Source organism: Canis lupus, chromosome 10 (genome assembly GCF_003254725.2).
Source record: "Canis lupus dingo isolate Sandy chromosome 10, ASM325472v2, whole genome shotgun sequence".
Lineage (NCBI taxonomy): Eukaryota > Metazoa > Chordata > Mammalia > Carnivora > Canidae > Canis > Canis lupus.
In genome coordinates, this window is record NC_064252.1 from 20189841 (window position 1) to 20211842 (window position 22002).

Consider the following 22002-nt stretch of genomic DNA (forward strand, 5'->3'; position numbering starts at 1 on the left):
GGAAGAGACAGCATTTACAGAAAGGAAAAATAGGGAGGTGCAGAGTCAGCAGCGCTCTGTGGTCCCAAGTCCACAAACAGGAAGACACACACGTCATACAGGCTCTCCTAGCAAGACACGAAGCTCGGTCCCCAGCGCACACAGACACACCTCTGTCAGATCCCACGTGGCGATACGAGCTCCTCCCCCACAGAACCGGGGCAACAGCAGTGTCCACCCACAGGGTGGCCATGAGCAGTGGTCAGGAAAATGCCCAGAGAGAACTTAGGGTCACATCTGCCACACGGGGGGCTTTTAATACATCTGATGCTACTATTTCTCTATTATTCGTGGCAAGTACCGAACTTTAAATAAACATTGAACATTTATAATTTTAAATTATATTTAACATCAAAGATAAACACATTTAAAACTCCACAAGAGAAGGAGGCTCTGTTCATGCCACTTGAATACCTGCTGAAAGAGGACCAGGGGCAGCCCGAACATGCAAAGGGCCCAGAAACCAGCCCCAGCCTCTGGCTCCCCACCGGCTCCCCTCTCCAAGGCCCCTGGGCCTTGCTCTGCAGTACCTTCTGCGTCTCCACCGTGCACCTTCCCAGATACTTCCTCGGCATTCGGATCTCAGTCCTGGCCTGGAAGGTGCCCCTCCTTCCCGGGCCCACCGAGGTAGTGGTTCATCCCACAGGCCTAGCCAGACAGTACGTCTCCTCTGCAGCTACCCAGGTACTTGAGGACCCACTGCTCCCACCCCCCAGCCGCAACCCCAGGGGGAGATCCTGACATTGCACAGAATTCACATGTATGAGCCCTAATCCTTCCCACGCTCCACAGTGATTATCTGCAACCCATCTGTCTCCCCTTGATGCAGGAGCCTCTGGACTCCATATACCTGGCCTGGGAGAAACTCACTATGTACTTTACTGGAATAAAATAATCAAAAATAATTTTTTCTAGTAATCAAAGGGTGGTTCTTCCACCCAAGGAAGATGGAGGAGACAGTAAAAAGTTAAAATGAAAATGGGATTTTTCTCTCTTGCACACACACACACACACACAAAATCAGCCACACTGGCCAAAGCAAATTTAAAATCTCATTGAAAATAACAGTAAATTAAATGCTACATACTAAAGATCAAAAAATGACTCTGCGAAATAGATTTCATACTTTACTATTTGGTTTAGGTAATGGGGATAGAATTTTCAAGCACAAAAGGCCCAAATCTAGAAAGTTTTAATGACTTCTGATAGAATTGCACACATAAGAAAATTCGTGTCTTACTAATTCAATATATATTTTATTGAGGAAATAACCATGAATAAATGGAAGAAAAGAGTGTACTTTACTGAAGTATTTAATAGTTTGATCTAGAAGGTCATTAAAGTAAAGGGACAAGCAAATGAAACCCAGTGACCTGCATACAGAAAGAGCTCCGGGCTGCGCGAGAGAGGAACAGAGGAGCCACAGGCAGCACGGGTCCCACGCGGCCCCGAGCGACAGCTCCAGGCGCCCACGCCAGGAGGATGGGCCGTGGACGTGCAACATCGTGAGCGCCACAAAAATAGTGTAAAATGACTTACAAAGAACCAAAGCAAGAAAAAGCCCGATGCTAAGAGTAAGTCAAAACAGGCAAATGTATGTTTACAAGGATTAGGAAACATTTCCATGGAAGCTGATGGTAGTTCCTAAATTTGACAACAGTACTGCAACGAAGGAAAGATCAAGAAACGCATTCCAAAGTACTGAGTCACCCGGCTGCCTCTTTAAAGTGAAAACACGGTGTGCCTTCTGCCGATTCCCCACCAACGTTCACTGAAACCCTGTTCGGTTTCGGCCCCAGCGAGCCAGTCCAAAGGCAGGCGGGGTGCGGGGCCACCAGAAGGGCAGCGAGCCTGCAGCTCAGGGCACGCTGGGTCCCGGGCAGGGGCGGGCCGGCCCACCGGGCCACAGTGGCCTAGAAGGATCCGAGGCAAAGTGACAGACACAAGTGAGCCACACAGCCTATGTGTCTCCAAGGCCAGCTTCACAGGAGCCATCTGTGATCCTCCAGGTTCCTGAACATTCCCACGTTCCCATGTCGATCCCCCACTACAGGCCGGCTCCAAACAGCCTCATTATATTTGAGCCTGCTGTGACCACGGGGTGTGCAGAGAAGAAAGGGCTGGTGCCCGGAGAAAGCGGGAGGAGGAGGAGAGCAGGGGAGCCGAAGCTTCCATCAGACCCGCAAGCGGCACAGGGGAGTTCCACACAGCTACAGTTCAAAGCACGGCTAATTCACTCGCTGCTGAATCTCAGAGTGTCACCCATACATTGTCACTTGCAGCCCTACAGCAGAATTATCACAAAGGAACAGAAGCCAGATTAACCTCCCCAAAGCACGGTTCTAATCAGTCTACTCCCTTACCCAAACACTTTCCATGGCTCCCAGTTACCCAAGAATATCTGCTGCATCCGATTCCTTGCTTTTACTGATAAGGAAACTGAGGCCAAGGATGGATCGAGTAACTAGAAGGTTTGAGGGTGGCAGAGGCAGGATTTGAACCAAGATCCCAGCATCTCCTCACCACGACCCACACTCTTTCCATGGCACCAGGGCTACCTCACAGCCACTTGCCTCTGTTCCAGGATCTGGCCCCACCAGCACTGCCGGCTTTTCCTACCATTGCATTCTTCAAAGATCCACCAACCCTGCGGGGCAGCAGGCCGAACACAGCCTCCCTCGGACACGCCTGGCCTCGAGCCACCCCTGGCTGGCCCCAAGACACTGATGTCACCCCCACTGTCTCTAGGAAGGATAGGTGCTGGGCTCGCACACAGCTCCTTCAGTCCTGGCCATGTGGCCTCTGTGGACACGCAGGCACCCCCACTCAGACTCCACCTCCATGCCTCCTCCCTCGACGTCATGCCTGCACTCATCCATCCGCCTGGACACCCCATCTCTGGCAGCTGAGATCACACCCGCAAGAAAAGACCCACCCACAAACTCTGGCTCTCAGCAGCCTACAGCACGTCAAGGACACAACACCTTCCAACATGGGACCCAGTACTTGCCAACCATCTACTCAATATCTGATGGATGAATGGCAGGATTACTGAACCTTGCTTTCTTTCACCTACAGCCCCTCTGCTGCCCGACCACAGAGTGTGTCCCCCCATCACCGCTTTCCAGCCCAGTGACAGGCACCTTTCCATCGTGGCCTCGGTGACCACCGAGTGCCCGCATGTGGCCCAAATAAGCTCATTGTATATCTGGACACCCACTGTCAACCATCCACAAGAACCTGAGGTCAGCTCACTGACCTGCTTACACCCAGAGTCCTATCCTGGACTGCAGCCCAGTGGCCAGACCCTGATACACAACCTACCATGGACACGCTCTCCGGAGGCCAAAAGCCTCCAAGGCTGGTTGCAGGTCACACCGGAGCCTGGGGATGGCAGCAGGCGTGCCCCACCTCCTCGACAACAGGTAAGGGATAAAAATCTCCCCTCCTTCAAGTCAACTCTCCCCTCCACAGGCCAACCAGGAAGCACCAGGAAGCCCAGCTATGAAGGCAGACACCCAAGGCCACCCAAGGCCGAGTAGTGAATGAGGAGCCCAGGTGTGCCCAGTTGCCTGGAACACACATAAATCAAGTTCAAATCACCAAACTGGCATGAGAACCACATCCGACAAGTATCTGCTGAGCATACTCAACATGCCAAATCTTATACAAATGGCATTAACCTGAATAAAATACAAGGACAAAGGGTGTAAGCCTCAAAGAAGAAGTGACAAGATCACAACCAAGGCACTCACATCATCAGGAAAGGTGACAGGTGCACAAAGGGCAGGACAAATTGTGCTGGGGGGGGAGGGGGATCCCCACACCTGTTTCTGATTCGGAATTCCTCTTCCTCCACATCATAAACCTCTAGAACAACCAAGGTATTGTAGGGAGGACAACAAAAATGAAGGGTTTTATCAGTACTGCACAAAAGACCTCTTTCCCAGAGTAATCACTTAGGACTGAAATATTCTGGGATGGAGAAAGACCATAAACATGCAGTCACACCATGAATCACGTCATCATAGCCCGTGAAGGTCCAACGCAACACAGAGAGGCCTCTGCCTCGCCGTCAGAGCACCGTCCACACAGGACGTGGGGCATGCAGGACAGAGGAGACCCCGGGCAGCTCCCCACACACACAGCAGGAGCCCTGCAGCCCTGTGAGGAGCACTAGCTTTACCTCTCCCGTTCTAGATGCCACCTGAAGACTCGTCCAAGGCTACTCTCGTCTGGTTGTTTCACATGCACCACAAGGACCCCGGACAGCAGAAAAACAAGCGAGCATTCTATCTCTCGAATTGTCCCAGCACACTGGCTCCCTATACCAAGGAAGACCAAGGCCCCCACAAGAGGCAGCTCGACAGAGTTGCAGGTGCACGGGCTCTGGAGTCGGAGACAAGGGTTTAACACCAACTCAGCCATTCTCTCTCCAGGGGACTTGCTCTAAGATGGGAGGACCTTGGCCAGCTGTGAGGAGCTCCACACACCAAGAATCCGCACTGACAGGGCTCTGGGTGGCATACAGCTGGTGGGGCCAGCTCTCGAGGCACTCAGTCAACCACTATCCAGGAAGGAACAGCCTCCCCCCAACCCCGCCAGACCACACGGTTTCCACGGCCTCCCCCTGTGCTGCTCACACACAGGTCTGAGCCTCTGGTGTGATCCTGATGTCAGGTACAAAGCGGGCGCATCTTAGTGGCCCCAAGTACCCACATGTGAGCTCAAAGTCACAGGCTGGCTTTGTCTCCCTTTTTCCCAGAGGTAATTCAACACTGAATGGGGTACCACCTAACCACAGGGCACTCCTGGACACGGGTCATGGTAAGAGCTATCTTGTCAGGTGATAGAAGAATAAAAAACCCCAATTTTGTAACTGCTGTTATACAAAAAAAAGTTCTGATGACTAAATTTCTGGTCGCTCTTCTGCACCACCTTCAGCCCAGGGCCTGATCCCGAGATTGAGTCCTGCGTCAGGCTCCCTGCATGGAGCCTGCTTCTCCCTCTGCCTGTGACCCTGCCTCTCTCTCTCTCTCTCTCTCTGTGTGTGTGTGTGTGTCTCACAAATAAATAAATAAAATCTTTAAAAAAAAAAAGACTATTTTCCTTGCAAATGGAATGATCTTTATGCCATCTGACATTTGTGAATAAAAAGATGGCTGTGCGTATATACTAAACACCATCTGCTCTCAGGAGCCCTGATACACCCAAAGTGAGAACAAGAGCACAGGAGATGAGTGAGTACGCTTCTGTTTGTGTTTTAAAAAAGAACTGGGGGAGGAACCTGTCTACACACACCCTGGCGCGGCTACCTGAACGCACGGAACACTTCTGAGAGCAGAGGAGGAGGAGGGGGCTGCAGGCCTGCAAGGAAAGGAGATTGAGCTGTCATCACATAAGCCCTGAGGGACCACTGGCCATTTCAACAGTGCATAATGTAGCTTTATCAATTAAAAAAAAAAAACTAGTAAACAAGAAATAAAAATAAATATTACCAGTTCCCAAACTTTAAGCGACAAACCTTTGTGTATTCTTACCCCTCTCCTCCTCCAGAACATCAAGGAATGTTTCTGTTAGCATAAATTTATTATGTATTTTGGATACTTATATCAAATGCCTAGATTTTGATCAGATGCACAAATTAAATGATTTAGACAGATATGCAATTTTAATAAAAATTTTAAGTAAAGATCATCTTCAAAACATTATACAGCCATTAAAAATGATGGTTATGAAGATTGTAGCAACACAGCAGAGGCTTACAGCATAATATTACTGGAGGAAAAAAAGGATAACGCATCTATCCCTATTCTCACTGCCTCTGTGGGAAAGAAAAAGGTGGGGGAAGGAGGGAGAGAGAAAAGATGACACAAGTCAGGAGGGCAGGCCCACCGCGGGCCAGGCGTTACACTAACCACTTCTTGTGATTAGCTCATCAAGCCTCCAAGGCCATGTGGACGCATCATTATACCCATTTTATTTTTTTTTAATTTTATTTATTTATTCATGAGAGACAGAGAGAGAGAGAGGCAGAGACACAGGCAGAGGGAGAAGCAGGCTCCATGCAGGGAGCCCGACGTGGGACTCGATCCCAGGACTCCAGAATCACACCCTGGGCCAAAGGCAGACGCCCAACCGCTGAGCCACCCAGGTGTCCCTCATTATACCCATTTTAAAGATGAAGAGAGTAAAGTTCAAAAAAAAGGGGGGGGGGGTGCCTGTGTGGCTCAGTGGGTTAAGTGTCTGCCTTGGGCTCAGGTCATGATCTCAGGGGCCTGGGATCAAGCCCCATGTCAGGATCCCTGCTCAGTGGGGAGTCTGCCTCCCTCCCTCCCCCCACCTTTCTCTCTCTCTCTCTCTAGTAAATAAATAAAATATTTAAGAAAGAAAAAGAGGGTAAAGCTTAAAGAAGCTTTAAAAAAACTCGGGATCCCTGGGTGGCGCAGCGGTTTGGCGCCTGCCTTTGGCCCAGGGCGCGATCCTGGAGACCCGGGATCGAGTCCCACGTCAGGCTCCTGGTGCATGGAGCCTGCTTCTCCCTCTGCCTGTGTCTCTGCCTCTCTCTCTCTCTGTGACTATTATAAATAAATAAAGATTTAAAAAATTTAAAATAAAAAAAATTTTAAATTTAAAAAAAATAAAATAAAAAAACAAAAAAAAAAGGGCAGCTCTGGTGGCGCAGCGGTTTAGTGCCACCTGCGGCCTGGGGTATGATCCTGGAGTCCCGGGATCGAGTCCCACGTTGGGCTCCCTGTGTGGAGCCTGCTTATCCCTCTGCCTGGGTCTCTGCCTCTCTCTCTGTGTCTCTATGAATGGATAAATAAAATCTTTAAAAAAAAATAAAATAATTAAAAAAAAAAACCTACTGCAGCCACTCTACTAATAAATAGCAAAGTGCAACCAGGACCACATGGGGGCGGGGTGCTCCCATTTCCCTCGCTCATGGTCCCTGGGGTGCTGAGGGTCAGAGGCGGCCAGCGGGCTGCCCGTGTAGCTCTTCACCTTCTGTAACGTGTGGACTCTTCCTTCCAGAACCCCAGATAGATACACAGGTTACATCATGGGTTTAAAAGTGGGTTTAAAAAGATATTATCTAATTTTCTTTTTTTTTTTTTATTTTTTTTTTATTTATTTATGATAGTCACACACACAGAGAGAGAGGCAGAGACAAAGGCAGAGGGAGAAGCAGGCTCCATGCATGCACCGGGAGCCCGACGTGGGACTCGATCCCGGGTCTCCAGAATCGCGCCCTGGGCCAAAGGCAGGCACCAAACCGCTGCGCCACCCAGGGATCCCTCTTATCTAATTTTCTTAGAATAACTTATCCCAAGAAAATGACATAAGTTTTTTTTTTTTAAGCATTTTAAGGAAAGTTGAACTTTTTCCCTTTAGGACCAATTTGAACATAGTCTCAGATTTTACCAGAAAGCTTCCCATTTTATTAATCTCAAGAGCTGGCTAAAGACCAAACCTAAGCCTTACCTAAAAACGTGTCACTCTTCACAATAAATTCAGGATAAAGATGATTTCTCTCCCCTCCCTCCACAAAGCCCAGCATGTTCTTTATTCTTGCTAACTGACTTAAAGTTTCACTTCGTCCCTGTGTTAAATCCAGCTGTAATGCCAAACCGGATTATTTTTCATCTCCCAAGCCTTACATTTCTACTCATTAGATACTTCTTCCTCTTTTCTTCCTTCAGCCACGGATGATTTAATCCTGTATCAAATCTCTCACAGGGAGTTCTGGGGTCCTGGTGCGCGTGGGGAGCTACACAGTGTGCAGGACAAAGGACGCCGGGTGAGCAGTCCAAGGACTGTGGGTGCTGCTGACTCTGACCTCAGGCACCTCCTTCTCCTTCACTGCATCTGTGTCCTCATCTGCAAAACCAGGATAATGGGGAGGCCACTAGCTCCATCTGTCACTTAGGGTCAACACCAAACCAGTGAGGTATTTTCAAGGCAAGGAGCTTTACAAACAGGCCATCGTCCTGCAGTGCCCAAGGAGTGCCATGTCTCGTCAAGCAAACGGCTGCCTCAGACCAAGCCTGTGGCCCCCGAAATTCATGTGTTAAACGCTGACTCCCGGTGGGATGGTGTTTGGGAGGAGCCTTTAGGAGGTGAGCAGGTCCTGAGGGTGGAGCCCCATGAATGGGATCAGTGCCCCCATAAAAGAGACCCCGAGGAGCTCTGTCGCCCTCCTGCCACGTGAGGACACAGCGAGAAGGAGCCATCGGTGAACCAGGAGGCGGGTCTGCAGACATGGAATCCGCCAGCACCTGGCCTTTAGACTTCAGACTCCAGAACTAGGAGAAATAGGTGCCTGTTACTAGAAACCCCCAGTCTGTGGCCTTCTGTTACAGCAGCCGGAACGGACGCAGGTAACGGCATTATCACATCCACATGAGAGCGGTACCTCTTCCTTCCAAAACCCAGAAAGCCACCGCACCTCGGAAACCGCTCAGAGCCAAGCAGCACCTGCAGCCCAGAGCTGCATGCGACACATGTCCACAACACGTGCCCTCGGCGAAGGCTCACAGGTCCACGATCCCCAACGCACCCCAGACCCCGGTGGGACCCACCTGCCACAGACACCACCTCCCCCCATCCGGGCTCTGTGCCCTCTCTGTCTTGGGGCTCAGGGGAGCAGCTCACCATTACACTCAAAGCGCATCATCACATTTTCCTAAGTTAACGTGTTTCCAGCCACCCTGAGCCTGCCTTTCTGCTCGGCTCCACGTAGCAGTTCTTAGCATCGGGGGTCATCCTTTACTTTCATGATAGATTCCAAGAAACATAAACCATCTTAAAACAAAAATATCATTTTCTTTGCAGTTCCCAGAGCTAGACCCTTGGCATGCAATTGTCTGTGGCGCCTCGGAGGCTCAGCTCTGTTCCTGGGAACAGACCGGACGCCGAGGAGAGCTCATTCTAAATGCGGTGTCTTCCTGTGAGCTTCAGAGTATGCCCTTCCACTCCCTCCCCACCCAGATCCCGCACATGGTGCAAGGAATTCCAAATTTTCCAGGCCTTTACTCTGCGTCAGACCCAGGGTTAGACCCCAGCACACAGTAAATAGCATAGAAGGGACAGTCCCTGACCTCAAGGGACTGGAAATCCACTGAGGTGACACATGCCCCCAAATATCAGGAGCAAACATGGTGGCTATTTACCCAAGATCCACCCCGCCCCCTTCCCTGCTATCAGAAGCCCAATTACCAAGTGCCGATGGCTGAGCCCACCTGAGATACTTACTGGTTGGGATCCCCGCAGCCCAGGCTGGCCAAGCTCTCTGCTGATAAGAACACAGACGCTGTGGTGACTGCCCTTCACCTCACACAAGACGATGACCACCATCTTGTGGCCACAAGCTTAGATCCTTGATGACGTGCAGCATCTTGCAGAGAAAAATAAACCCCTATTTCTTTTCAAAGTCCCGGAGTCTGATTCTCTGTTACCTGCAGCCAACACAAATGCTCCCCGATCCCCCTCAACACAAGGCTGCCATACCAGCCAGTGAACCAGAGATGCGGATCACCCCCCGGGGATGCCCTCCAGCCCTGCTTCCCAAGACCCTGGGAGACAAGGGCCGGTGCCTCACCGTCCAGCGGGATGACGGGCGGAACTAGCCCCCCGTGAGAGGCAGAAAGTACGCAGAGCCCTGCGGAGAGCAAGGAGCAGTTCACCCCCGTACTCCCCGCTTCCCTCCTCTCCCCCTTGCACAGGAAAGAGGCTCCACAGTCTCACCCAGCATCCAATCTACCAAAGAAAGTATGGGAGAGAAAAGACAAACACGTCAAAGATTGATTTTTAAGACCGCTACTTTAAAACTGTAAAGGAGACTCACAAACATTTTTTTAACATTTGCTTTTAAGATTACGCGCAGAAAACCATCACTCAATAGAGTTCCCTGACGAGCCCTGAAAGGTCTCCTATCAAACTGAGGGTTTACTCTGCTCCAGATACCCAAGGAAATACTCCTTTTCACTGAATCACACTCAATTTGGTGTGCTGCAAGCTGAATGCTCCCACCAGCCGCTCCAACACTGCAGCCAGTGGTGAACCCGTGCAGAAAAGACTAGTTCTGGTGGCACCCTGGCGCTGGGGCGGTGTGGCCCCAGGGCCCTCCTGCTCCTGTCCCAAGCCCAGGAGGCCGCCACGGGCCGGGTGACGTGACACGGAGAGCACCTCCCGCCAGAGCTCCAAGGGCTGGCAGGACACAGATCGTGGCACATCAGCACGTGCACACGGTGGCAATTTTGGTTTGTTGGTTTTTATCCTCTTTCCCATTTCTCAGAGTCCCAACATCATGGTATTAACAACACTCAACACTCACAGAAGCACCAAGGTGGGAAAACGAGGTGGAGGAAGCAGTGTGCACAGCAGAGGGGTGAGAGCGGGGCCCACATGGCCAAAGGTTCTGGAAGTGGCCGGGGAGGCAGGTGGCAGGAGGTGGCCGGGGGCAGTGGGGGCCGGGTGGCAGGAGGTGGCTGGGGGGCCGGCAGGAGGTGGCCAGGCACGGAGCAGAGAGGGCGCAGAGCGTGAACACTGCCCACCATGGAAGGAAGCACAGCACTGCCGCTGAGCCATCATCTGGACGTGCGGAACACTCACTGCGTAACTGATTTTAAAGAAACAAAGGCAGAGACGGAGGACTCTGTGCCCAGAGGAAGGGGAGCAGCGTCTGACAGTTGCTCGGCAACACCAAGGACAAGTGTCTCCTACGGGACACTCCCTGTGCCAGGCACTGAGGAGCCAGCGGTGCCCTGCTCCCTGGAGGGACAGGGCCACAAGAACAAGCAAAGGGACAAGTGGGCAGAGGGTGAAGGGTGCTCTGCAGAAAGACAAAGCTGGCGGAGGAGGGAATGAAGAAGGTGAGGCGTTCCGGGGTGGGCACGGCTGCCCGCAGCTCAGTCAGGAGAGCCACACGGTGAGGGGACATGCGTGCAGAGACCTGGAGGGAGTAAGTCACACAGAAATCCAGAGCAGGACGGCGGTGCAGAGGCCCTGGGTATGGCCATGCTGCTGTGCTCCGGAAATGACTCAACACGGCAAGGGAGGAGCAGGGACAGGAGGCCAGAGAGGGACAAGACAGGTCCTGCCGGGCACAGAGGCTGCCAGCAGCCTAGGGCCGTCCCTCTGAGGGCCGTGGGAGCCCCGGATGGCTCTGCAAAGTAGCTGCTCTGGATCTTATTTTCAGAGGATCATGGACACCATGTGCAGCACAGCCCTGGGCACTGGGGTTTGCAGGGGGCCCGGTGAGGAGGCCACAGTCACCAGCAGGAGACAGGTGGTAGCTTGGAGCAGGGCGTGGGGCAGAGGGGCTGTGCACACAACACCAAGGAGATGCACTGACCGCTGGTGGGGGGGCGTGCGGAGACAGGAGAGAGCAATGGGAAGGGGGAGCCACCGTGTGCAGAGATGAGGGAGTGAGCAGCAGGATGCAGAGTCAGGGGGAGAAACTGAGGCCTTGGGAATTCAACTCAGGCAACACCTTTAACCCAGAAACCACCTGTAAAAATAGATGACCTGCTTAAGAACAAGCTCCCCTCAGGAATGTTCCTGAACAAAGGTCCTTGCCCATGTCCCTGCAGACTACAGAGAGATGCTACAGGGAGAATCAAACACGGAGGCGCTGCAGGAGGGCCAGGTGAAAGGTACGCATAGGGACAGACCTGGAGAACACCGAGGAAGGAGCCCAGACTCGCGGGCCCTGGCCAGCCAGCCATGCCCCATGTCATGGAGAAGGACGGGGACCCCACGTTCACAGGGTCATAAGTGGCAATACGGGGGCTTCTCATGCAAGGCTCAGTCTAGCATGTGGCCATCTGGGACCTCAAGAGGCAGGAGCCACAAGACCAGCAGCAGCAGAGCCCTGTGTGGCCACCTGGGTCTGTCCCCACTCCTGAGCCACAGGCAGGCCTCACAACTCGGGCAGTCTCAGACCTTCAGCAGCTCTCTCTGCAAACCTTGTTTCACTGACAGTACCTCTTCCTCAAACCCCAGATGAGGTAAAACCAGGCCTTCCAAAGGCACCTGCCCAGGCTCCCCGACAGCCTGAGTGGGACAATCACGATGTCCCCCTCTCTATGCTCCTAGTTCCTTCCCAAAAGCCCCACTGGAGCCACAGATGAAGAACCACACTGTCCACGCCTCTGATGCAGAGGGGACGCAACAGGCCAACTGAGCCAGGGAGTCAAAATGCATCCAGCCCAGGAGACAGGGTGGGACCTGAGCAGATGGAGAGAACAGGAAGAAGGCAGAGGAGCAGGAGAGAGGGAAGAGGGCAGTAGGGGAGAGGAGTGGGAGGAGGCAGAGGAAGCAAGTGGAGGGAGAGGAGGGACAGTGAGAGAGAGGAGCAGGGCTGGGGAGGAGGAGACAGGAGCAGAGGCCAAGGTGAGGGTAGGGGTGGTAGGAGCAGGAGGAGGGGAGGGGCTGGGGGGGGACAGAGGGAGAGCAGGAGGGAAGAAGAGGGGAGGGGGGGGAGAAGAGACCAGCCAGTGGCTAGTGTGGCCAGAGCACTGAGCGCGCAGAGAGCACAGCGGCAGCTGCATATGCAGCACAAAGGCTAGGTGGTTCTTGGGTTCCTCTCCCCAGGGTCTCTGCTCTCAGGTAGTTCCAAGTGGCTCCCGGGATTACCCTCGGAGTGCCCCCCAGGGAGACTTCAGGGACAGAGGTGTTAGCTGGAGCTCCCACGCTCCAGCCCCCACCCTCCCCCAACAAGGGCAGGTGCACACTCAGCCACCAGGGCCTGGAGGTCACCATGCAGCTGGGGCGGCAGAGCTTGCACCTGGACACTAGAGGGCGACGCTGGGCGCAGCCGGCCCACCTCCAGGACCCCAGGGAGGGGGTGCCCTCAGGCCAAGGCGCCTTCAGATGCCACCTTCAGAGGCTGCCACGATGCCCAAGACAAGGCCTCTGCTCCAGGCACTCCGACAAGGCCCTTGAGAACAAAAAGGGCCCCTCATCCCTTAGGCGCCCAAAGAGCAGGGAGCAGGCCACAGCCACACTAACCAGAAAGGGCTGCAGGTGTTCCTGCGTCTGGGCCAGCTCCCCGCCGGCGTGGCCCTCACTGTGGGGCCACAGGGCCGGCCTGCTGCACCTAACACTCCACCTCCTCAGCTGCAAACCAGGCCCAGACTCCCTCCCGCAGCAGAGGGCCGGCTGTGGGGCTCGGGGACACAGTGCACACAATCGGACGCGCCTTAGGCGTTTAAAGCTCTCACCTACCAAGCATCACGGCTTAGCCCAGCCGACCTTAAACGTGCCCGCGCATCAGCTAACACAAAGTCTGGTCTGCAGTAAAGGGCTGAGTATCTCGTGGAATCTACTGAACATCGTACAGAAAGTGAGAAAAGCACAGGTGCCAGTGCACGGCTGTTGACCCTTGTGATCTCGATGCCGACCCGAAGCTGTGGCCAGAGGCCCGCATCACAGGAGAGGAGCGGGCCATGGATCACCCGCCCAGGAAAAGATCCACACTCAAGATAACAAGCATAATCTCTAGCGAATGTGTATGACTTTCATATGGTCATAAAGCCAAAAACCAGGAAGTTGGACCCTCCTAAGTCGGGAACCATCTGCGTATACAAATACATACATAAAGTTGGGGATCCCTGGGTGGCTCAGCGGTTTAGCGCCGCCTTTGACCCAGGACATGATCCTAGAGTCCCACGTTGGGCTCCCTGCGTGGAGCCCACTTCTCCGCCTGCCTGGGTCTCTGCCTTCCTCTCTCATGAATAAATAAAATCTTAAAAAAAAAAAATATATATATATATATATATATACACACACACACACACATATAAAGCACCACAGCCACACGGAGTGAAGGCCCAAGATGACAGCAAGTGTGCAATTACTTGGACCTTGTGGATTCCCCGGCTCTGTGTCCTAAGCACTGGATTCTGTGTCCCCAGTGAAACGACACACCTCTGTGTGCACCAGAGGCCCCCTCCTTACAGCCCCAAGGCTCCCACTGTGCTCCCCAGTCTACCCAGCTCCACGTCCAACCAGGTACCAGGTCCCCCCAGCCTGCCCTGCAGCACCCGAGAAAGCGACCGTCACCCAGCCCCAGCCCACACCCTGGGCCCCTTCCCCAGGCTACCAGCCTAATTTCTTCCCTGTCCCTCCATCCCTCTGCCTACGCGCTCCTGAGTGGCTGCCCAAGGCCGCTGGAGGCACCCTGCCCAGAAGTCTTCCATGGCTCTTCCTTCCACAGAGGAGCAACCACTTTCGGGTGTCCTGTGCCAAGCTTCGCTTCCCCGGCACCTTCCAGAGGCGTCATGCCGCCATGCCAAGCTCCTTCTGGCCCTTGGAGCGCTCAGGACCTGCCCCTCCCTGCTTGCTGGCCTCTGCCCCTCCCCACCCTCCCCCACCAGGCCGGGGCTCAGCAGCTGCTTCCAGTCCCCAAGCCTGGGAGCCTGCTGCAGCACCGGCCGCCCCGGGAGGCTCCTCCCCACCTCCAACTCCATCCCAGAGGCCTATTCCCAAAGGTCTTGGCCGACGGCTCCTCTACAGCAGCACCCAGGCTTTACCTCGGCAGTTTTGTTCTCCACGTGCATGTAGCACCTTCCCGCAGTTTCTGAAGTTTATGCAGTACTGTGTACGTGTGCGTGCCTGTCTCAACCAGAATGTCAGCTCCCGGAGAGCACGGCCTGGGGGATCTGGTTCCCTGTTTCTCTCCGGGGCCTACACCGACAGCAAGTGCTCGGCGAAGCCTGGCTGAATGAGTGGACCATGTGGGTGCTTTCCGTAGATGACCTTCCGGTCACAGGACCCTGCAGGGTGGGCCCAACTTCCCCAGTCACCTGCTGAGAGTGGATGGCGCAGAGCCAGGCCTGGCACCAAGACCAGACTGCCTCCTCCTGTCACCTGGGCCCCACAAGGCCATCCCCTAGCCACGGGCCCTAAGGGAACAGCTAACTCAGCTCCACTGAGCCCTTCCCCCTAGAAAACATGTCTCCTCCCCACCTCCACGTACAGGGACACCCTCCGCCCTCCAGCCAGACTGCGTGCTCGGGAGGGGGAGCTGGCAGGAGGCTGTGCATCCAGCCTCTCTCCCTCTGTGGTCGCAGAGGAAGGCCCGGAAGGCCCGGAGCCCCCGTGACCTGGAGGCCCCAGCACTGAGACACGGCAGCTCCAAGGGGCCTCTGGACGGCACATTCTGCCCTCGGCCCCATCCTGCTCCCACGCACAGACGCACGCGGTAAAAATGAACGCCTCCAAGTGTCATTTTCTTGGGCTTCAAAGCAGCAGCCTTTTGCACGAGTAAATATTGAGTCAATGCTAAGAGCAGAATGAGCTGTTAAGTTCTATTTGCTACTTTCATCCCCAGGCTCATAACAGAGCACAAGCTAAACAAAGAAACACAGCTCTCCGCCGACGAGATGACATTCAGCAGGTACAATCATTTCTGTGGGCACTTCTCACATCAGTGATTTGCTTCTCCAACATTGGCAAATATTTGCCACTTATGTCTTTTATGTAATGTGGAAGATAATATATTCCACTGTCTTCCAAGGCTATCTTAAATGCCTTATAAAAACAGGCAATTTACTGGCTGTGTTTTCTCCTGCCACTAAATACAAATCCAGTAATTGTTTAACTTTGAAAGCTTTTTGGTGTGAGATTTGATACTTAAACAGAATGCTGAAGACAGAAAACACTCATAATGCCACCAACCCAACAAAAGAATCTTATTTTTACGTATTAACCTTCCCTCCTGCCGGCACACAGCCTCTTTCCCACGAGTCCTGAAAGCTCTGTTGTGCGAAGGACTGGAATTGCCACAAGTTATCCCCCTGACGAAGCCCACGGAGAGACCAATGGGGGCTCAGCTCCCGACCCGGAACTGCAATTCCTATCGGTGTATCCTGTCTTCGTTAAGTACCTCCCTGCCCCCTACCGTCAGAAAGCACTTAACTCAGCCAAGAGGATCTGTGCAAACTGCCCTGACTGGCGGTGACCACATGGTGACCACGTGCAGCAGGGCTCTGAAAATCCAGGTAAAGGGTAAGGAGCCCAACACAAGTGAAGAAGGTAGACAACTAGCACTGCTGAGTGTTTACCGTGTGCTGGGCATGGTCCTAAGCGATCTACACGCACCCCTCCCTGGGTCTGCCCACTGCGTGCAGCTAGCGCCGCTGGGTGGGCGAACGAGGGCCCCAGGAGCACTACCAGGCTCGCTTCTGTCTCGGGGCTGAGAGCACTGAACCCACACTCCCGACTCCCAGCAGTCATCCTCAGAACCTCCGCCCTCCCTGCACCCTGGGACCTGCCTCAGGGGTACAGGTGTTTTGGTCAGCTGGAAAGGCAAGTGGCCACGGTACGTGCTCAAACCCCCAACTAGATTCCACGATTCCATGCCCGACCCACCCGACTTCCCAGTGTCGTGGGTGAGACTTCCACCCACCAAGTTCGCAAGCTCCTCCTCTCCCCGACGCACATTTCAGGATGCTCGATGACCACCACTAGTCACCAACACAGGGTGGGGATCACTGGTCTGAAGGACAGTTCCCAAGCCTGTCATAATGACAGGAAGCTGGGAATAAGCTAAGTGCCCATCAGGAGGGGCAGTAAATGAGTCCTGGGCACCACGGAGCAGTGCGCTACACGGCACATACAGGCCAGGTGGTTCCCTAGCGCTATCCCGGGAAATACGCTATGAAGCTTAAAGTGGGGGGCATGGGGCGTCTGGGTGGCTCAGAGGGTTAAGTCTGCCTTTGACTCAGGTCATGGTCTCAGGGTCCTGGGATCGAGTCCCACGTGGGGCTCCCTGCTCAGCGGGGAGGCTACTTCTTCCTCTGCCTGCCGCTCCCCCTGCTTGTGCACTCATGCTCTCTCTCTCTCTCTCTCTGTCTCTCGCTCGCTCGCTCTCTCTCAAATAAATAAAATCTTTAAAAATAAATAAATAGTTCCTTTCCAACTAGGGCCCAGCACAAAGAAGGGTGGCGAGAAGAAGGGCCGTTCTGCCATCAACGAGGTAGTGACCAGAGAATACACCATCAACATTCACAAACGTATGCATGGAGTGGGTTTCAAGAAGCGTGCCCTTCGGGCACTCAAAGAGATCCAGAAATTTGCCATGAAGGAGATGGGAACTCCAGATGTGCGCATTGACACCAGACTCAACAAAGCTGTCTGGGCCAAAGGAATAAGGAATGTTCCATACCGTATCTGTGTGCGGTTGTCCAGAAAACGTAACGAGGATGAAGATTCACCAAACAAGCTCTACACGCTGGTTATCTACGTACCTGTCACCACTTTCAAAAATCTACAGACTTAAGTTAATGTGGATGAGAACTAATCGCTGATTGTCAAATAAAGGTACAAAACTGTAAATAAATAAATAAATAAATAAATAAATAAATAAATAAATAAATAAATAAATAAAATAAAGAGGGGGGCAGAGCAGCATTACCGTGTGTGGAGAAAGAAAGCAAGTATATAAACGTGCAGACTCCAAAGCGTCTCTCCCCAAGCGACTTCTGAATCGCCACAGGAAGAGAGGCCCCTCCCAGGGCAGGAACTGACGGGCATCGTGTTCACCAGCCATTGGAGCGGACTCTTCAACAGTAAGACGAACCAGCCCTGTGGGCTCCTGCCACAGGGACGTCCCTGCCACAACAACAGGCCCAAATCTCATCAGGAGGAACACGAGACAACCCGCGCAGAGGGGCGAGGGGCGTCGCAGAAGAGCTGGCCTGCCTGGAGACACTGTGCACGCCGGGACCCCCTCCAGGCTGACCGGGAGGACCCACCGGGAAAAGCACCCAGCGGACATTCCTGGGACGACTGGCACAGCGTGAGTGTGGACGACCTCGCAAGGAGGAGCGAGGAGCACCGCATCACTGTGAAATGTCCTGACCGATGACAATCTTGGGACCACGCAGACCAAGCGTCTCACTCTCAGGAGCCCGGGACACACTCTCTCCACGGACTCACACGGTTCAGGGATACATGCACATGCTCAAGCACAATGAAAATGGGGCAAAGTGCAAACAAATGGTGAATAGAGGAGTCACTTCTGTTCTTGCAGCTTTTTTGTAAACTTGAAATTACATCAAAATAGAAAGTTTAAAATGTCTTGTGCATCAACTGTCTGTGGAATAAGACGCCCAGAACCACGAAAGGAGGGCAAGCAGGGTTGGGGGAAGGAGTGCCACATCTTTACGGCACATCCTCCGGTGCCCAGTGACTGTGTTACACGGCATGAGCACAACAATAGGGAAACGTAAAGGAAGAAACTTGGGGGAAGGACCCCTTCACACCACTGGGAGCAGCACCCAGGCGCCAGGCCCGCCCCTCAGCTTCTGCAGGCTCCGCCTCCCCGCCGGCTGGGTGCCTCATCTGCGGGCCTCATGCGCCACCTGCTGGCCAAGTGGGGCACTGCCCACCGGGCACACCACCCTCCGGCCACCCAGGCTCCAGCCCCTCGAGGAGCTCAGGACCACGCCACATCCCACGTTCAGGAGAGCTCCAGCATCCAGCAAGGTGCCCGAGGCAGAGCGGCGCTCCACAGAGAGGAGACGTGTAGAGGCAAGAACGACGAAGCAAGCGGAACTCCAGCAGGTGGACCTGACAGCAGGCACACGCCTCAGAGCCTGGTTGCAGCGCGGCCGCATGGCTATCGTGACCCCCAAGAAGCAGAGTGGTGGCTGGATCGTCTCCTGCTGGCCTGCCCACCCAAGCCCTGCCCTGGCTCCCCGGGGTGCTCACGGCCTGTCACATGCTACACCGACGCTAAGCCCCCAAAGGAAGGTGAAGTCAGCAGCGATCAGGACACCAGTCACCAGCATTGTCCCCCCGGAACACTCTGAAGAGCAGGCATGGCAGCCTGGCTGGCCCTACAGCTCCGAGAAGCCAAAGGAGTTCAATAGGGGCGTTAAGAAAAAAAGAACAGAAAAATGCCAGATCAACTGCTTTGGAAGCCCATTACCAAAACACTCTAGAGTAACCTTCGAGGACAAACAACTCCCATCTTCGTGACTTCCTGGCACAACACAGACCACCCTCCAACAAAGTAAACCACACATGGGAGCCTGGGGACGAAGCACCAAGAGGACAAGGCACATGTGCCCTCCCCTAGCGGGGGACTCACCGAGGTCTGTATGGGGGCCAGCAAGAAGCTGCTTGAACTTGTCGAGCCGAGAGGCCTCTCTTTCACTTAACGCTGAGCTGCTGAGGGCACTGGGGTCAGACGTCCCACCCAGTGCGACAGTCACCGAGTGTGGGAGAGACTGGGACCGCTGCAGGGGGACAGTGTCGCTGGCGCTTTCTGCGGAGAGAGAGAGCACACGGTGAGGATGGCTTCCTGGACCCCCCCCAACCATGTTCCCAGTTGGAAGGCTCCCACCTGCCCTCTGTGAATGCCACCGTGTCACAGTTGTCCCTTCCTCCACCACTGGGCAGTGCAGACCTACTACTGCTACTCAGCATGGAGTGAGATCAGTGAGCGCTCATGAAGCCACTGGCTTCCCGGTACAGAATTATTCCCGAGGAAAGTAGGTAGGGGCCCACGCAAAAGCAGGATGACACACAGAAAACCCAAGACCATCTCAGGGTGCACCAACGGTCAGGGCGCCCCCAAAGCAGACCCAGGTGACACGATCCCAGGGTCTGTTGATGTAGAGCTGGGATGAGCGTGCCCGCAGGCGTCACCTGGGCCTGAGCATAGAAGGAAGCCACCAAGGCACACACGGTGGCACTGAAGACTCTTTGCAGCCCTCAGATCTCCCCAGGCCCCAGGAAGGAGGCAGGGCAGGGGCCATCACCAAGACAAAGCACAGGAAGCTAGAGCCCACTGAAAGCTGGGGGGGGGGGGGCCCCACGGGCTGCAGGCCCATCTAACCCCAACCCAGGGTGCCACCCACCGCCACGCCTGACGGCCCACCGACCCTACGACAGGGACACACAGTGCCGAGGGGACACAGTGCACTAAATCCAGCAACCCAAGACAGGGAAGAGCCACAGGAGAGAGCCCGAGGCCCAACAGGTCACTCAGAAGGAGCTGCCAGGACCAACCACATCTTCCAAAACTGGAATTTAAACCAGTGGAGAGGGGCAGCCCCGGTGGCGCAGCGGTTTGGCACCACCTGCAGCCCAGGGAGTGATCCTGGAGACCCTGGATCGAGTCCCACGTTGGGCTCTCTGCATGGAGCCTGCTTGTCCCTCTGCCTGGGTCTCTGCCTCTCTCTCTCTGTGTCTCTATGAATAAATAAAATCTTAAAAAATTAAAAATAATAAAAATAATAAAAAAATAATAAACCAGTGGAAAAAATAAATTCCAGGAAAGGGGACAAGAAACAGTGTGAAGCAAACATGTGGGCTCCTGGCCACCACCTCCAGACTCCCACCAGCTCTCTCCTGCTGGCAGAGCAGACTCGTGAGCCTGAAAACAGGCGAAAGGCTTCACGCAGAAACCCTTGGGCCACAGAGAAGCAAGACGGCCCATGGCCTCCGGGCAGAGTCTGGCCCAGTTAAGCTTCCAGAAACGCCTGCCAAAGTGGGCGTGGAAGAGAGAGCTCCTGCAGGCCGTCCTCAGGGCTGACCCCTCCCTGCAGACCTCCCCATGGGCCTGCCTTGGGGAGCCCAGGGTGGCGGTGCTCAGACCCCCCTCCCCGCCCTCGGGATCTCCTACTCCACCGAGAGTCGTGATTCTCTAGGAAAGATGATCGACCAGAGGGACAGTTCCACGTTCTCCCGCAGGACTAAACATGCTGGGTTTACTCATCTACCATCTTAGAGAGACCGGTGTCATTTATGCAGACACATAAGTACCACTTCCTCCTGGGCAGAGCACAGTGATGCCCCCACCTGCCCCCCGAGGAAGCAAGAAGATTGACAGCCAGCGACCCCTCCGGGGCCCCTGGAGTGGGTCTCACGTGCACCGTCAGTGTCCAGCTCGGTCACAGTCAGCCAAGGAGATAGTCCTCTCCCGGCCATGTCCACTGAGCCCTCCACGGCCAAAGGCGGGCTTCGCCCTTCAGCCAGGGGCACCGAGTCAAGCAAAGGACATCTGACTTCAGGTACAAAGGCACAGGCTTCTCAGACTTGATGAAGAAAATCAGACGATCAAAAGTAAAGAAGCAGCATGGGGAAGGCCAGCCTGGGCCCCCCTGCTGCGCCGTCCCTGAACTTCGAACCGCCATCAATCCAGCACTGAAGGCCACAGCTGAGGGCAGCCGACAGGCCCTGTGGACTCTGCGTGGGGTGACGTGGGCTCCCCACAGAGCCGCACTGTAAAAGGACAGGCATCCGACATAAACGCTGGCAGTGGCAAGGGCAAGCAGCGTGCCAACCAGACCATAAAACATAGTGTCCAGGATTTTCCAAATGACACAAGGCTGCTCCTTCGAGCAATCACGGGAAATGGAACCCACAGGTCCCTCACCTGAATGGATGCCTGGCCTGGCCCACGGCCATGTGGCCCATGCAGGGACGAGGGTGGGACAGGGCGTGGAGGAGGGGGGAGCCCACGGTCATCAGGCCCTGAAGACCGCTCACTTTTCCTCACTGACATTTATGTAATGACACAGGAAACCAAAGAGAAACAAAGAAAATGGGACATGGTCCCCACCTTCGGAGAAGGTGCAAACCATGCAGACGAAGCATGCAGTCAGCCAGCCCAGCCCACCGGCACCTCCCCTCGGCCAGGATGCCCTCACCTCCTGAGCCCGGAACCTCACCCTCCTGGCAACCCTACAGACTTCACCTCCTCTCTGAAGCCTCCCTGACATGCCCCTGGCCCTCCTCAACAAAACTGGGCCTTCTACCCCGGGTGCTTCTGGGTCCTATCCACCGCTCCAAGGCTCCCACCCGCTCACAGAGGTGAAAGACTCGTCCCCGGGTCTCCCCACTTGACTGCCAGCCAACATGTCTGCACCGGGCCCAGCCCAGCAAGAACAAGAACTGACACGGTCGTCTTAGCTGCGACACCGAGTAAGCCATCCCCAGTATTTA

General features: G+C 54.4%; 1 protein-coding gene and 1 pseudogene across 4 annotated transcripts in view; one reads left to right on the plus strand and one right to left on the minus strand.

Moving 5' to 3' along the window:
- The window catches only part of TBC1D22A (TBC1 domain family member 22A), a 334217-nt gene that overhangs the window by 285326 nt on the left and 26889 nt on the right, over positions 1–22002 (minus strand). For all 4 annotated transcript variants that reach the window (XM_025456242.3, XM_025456232.3, XM_025456222.3 and 1 more), the window contains exon 4: positions 19142–19318. In XM_025456242.3, the coding sequence (XP_025312027.1) occupies positions 19142–19318 (177 nt within the window). The remainder of the gene's footprint in view (positions 1–19141; positions 19319–22002) is intronic.
- LOC125755979 (60S ribosomal protein L31-like) lies at positions 11246–17375 on the plus strand (annotated as a pseudogene).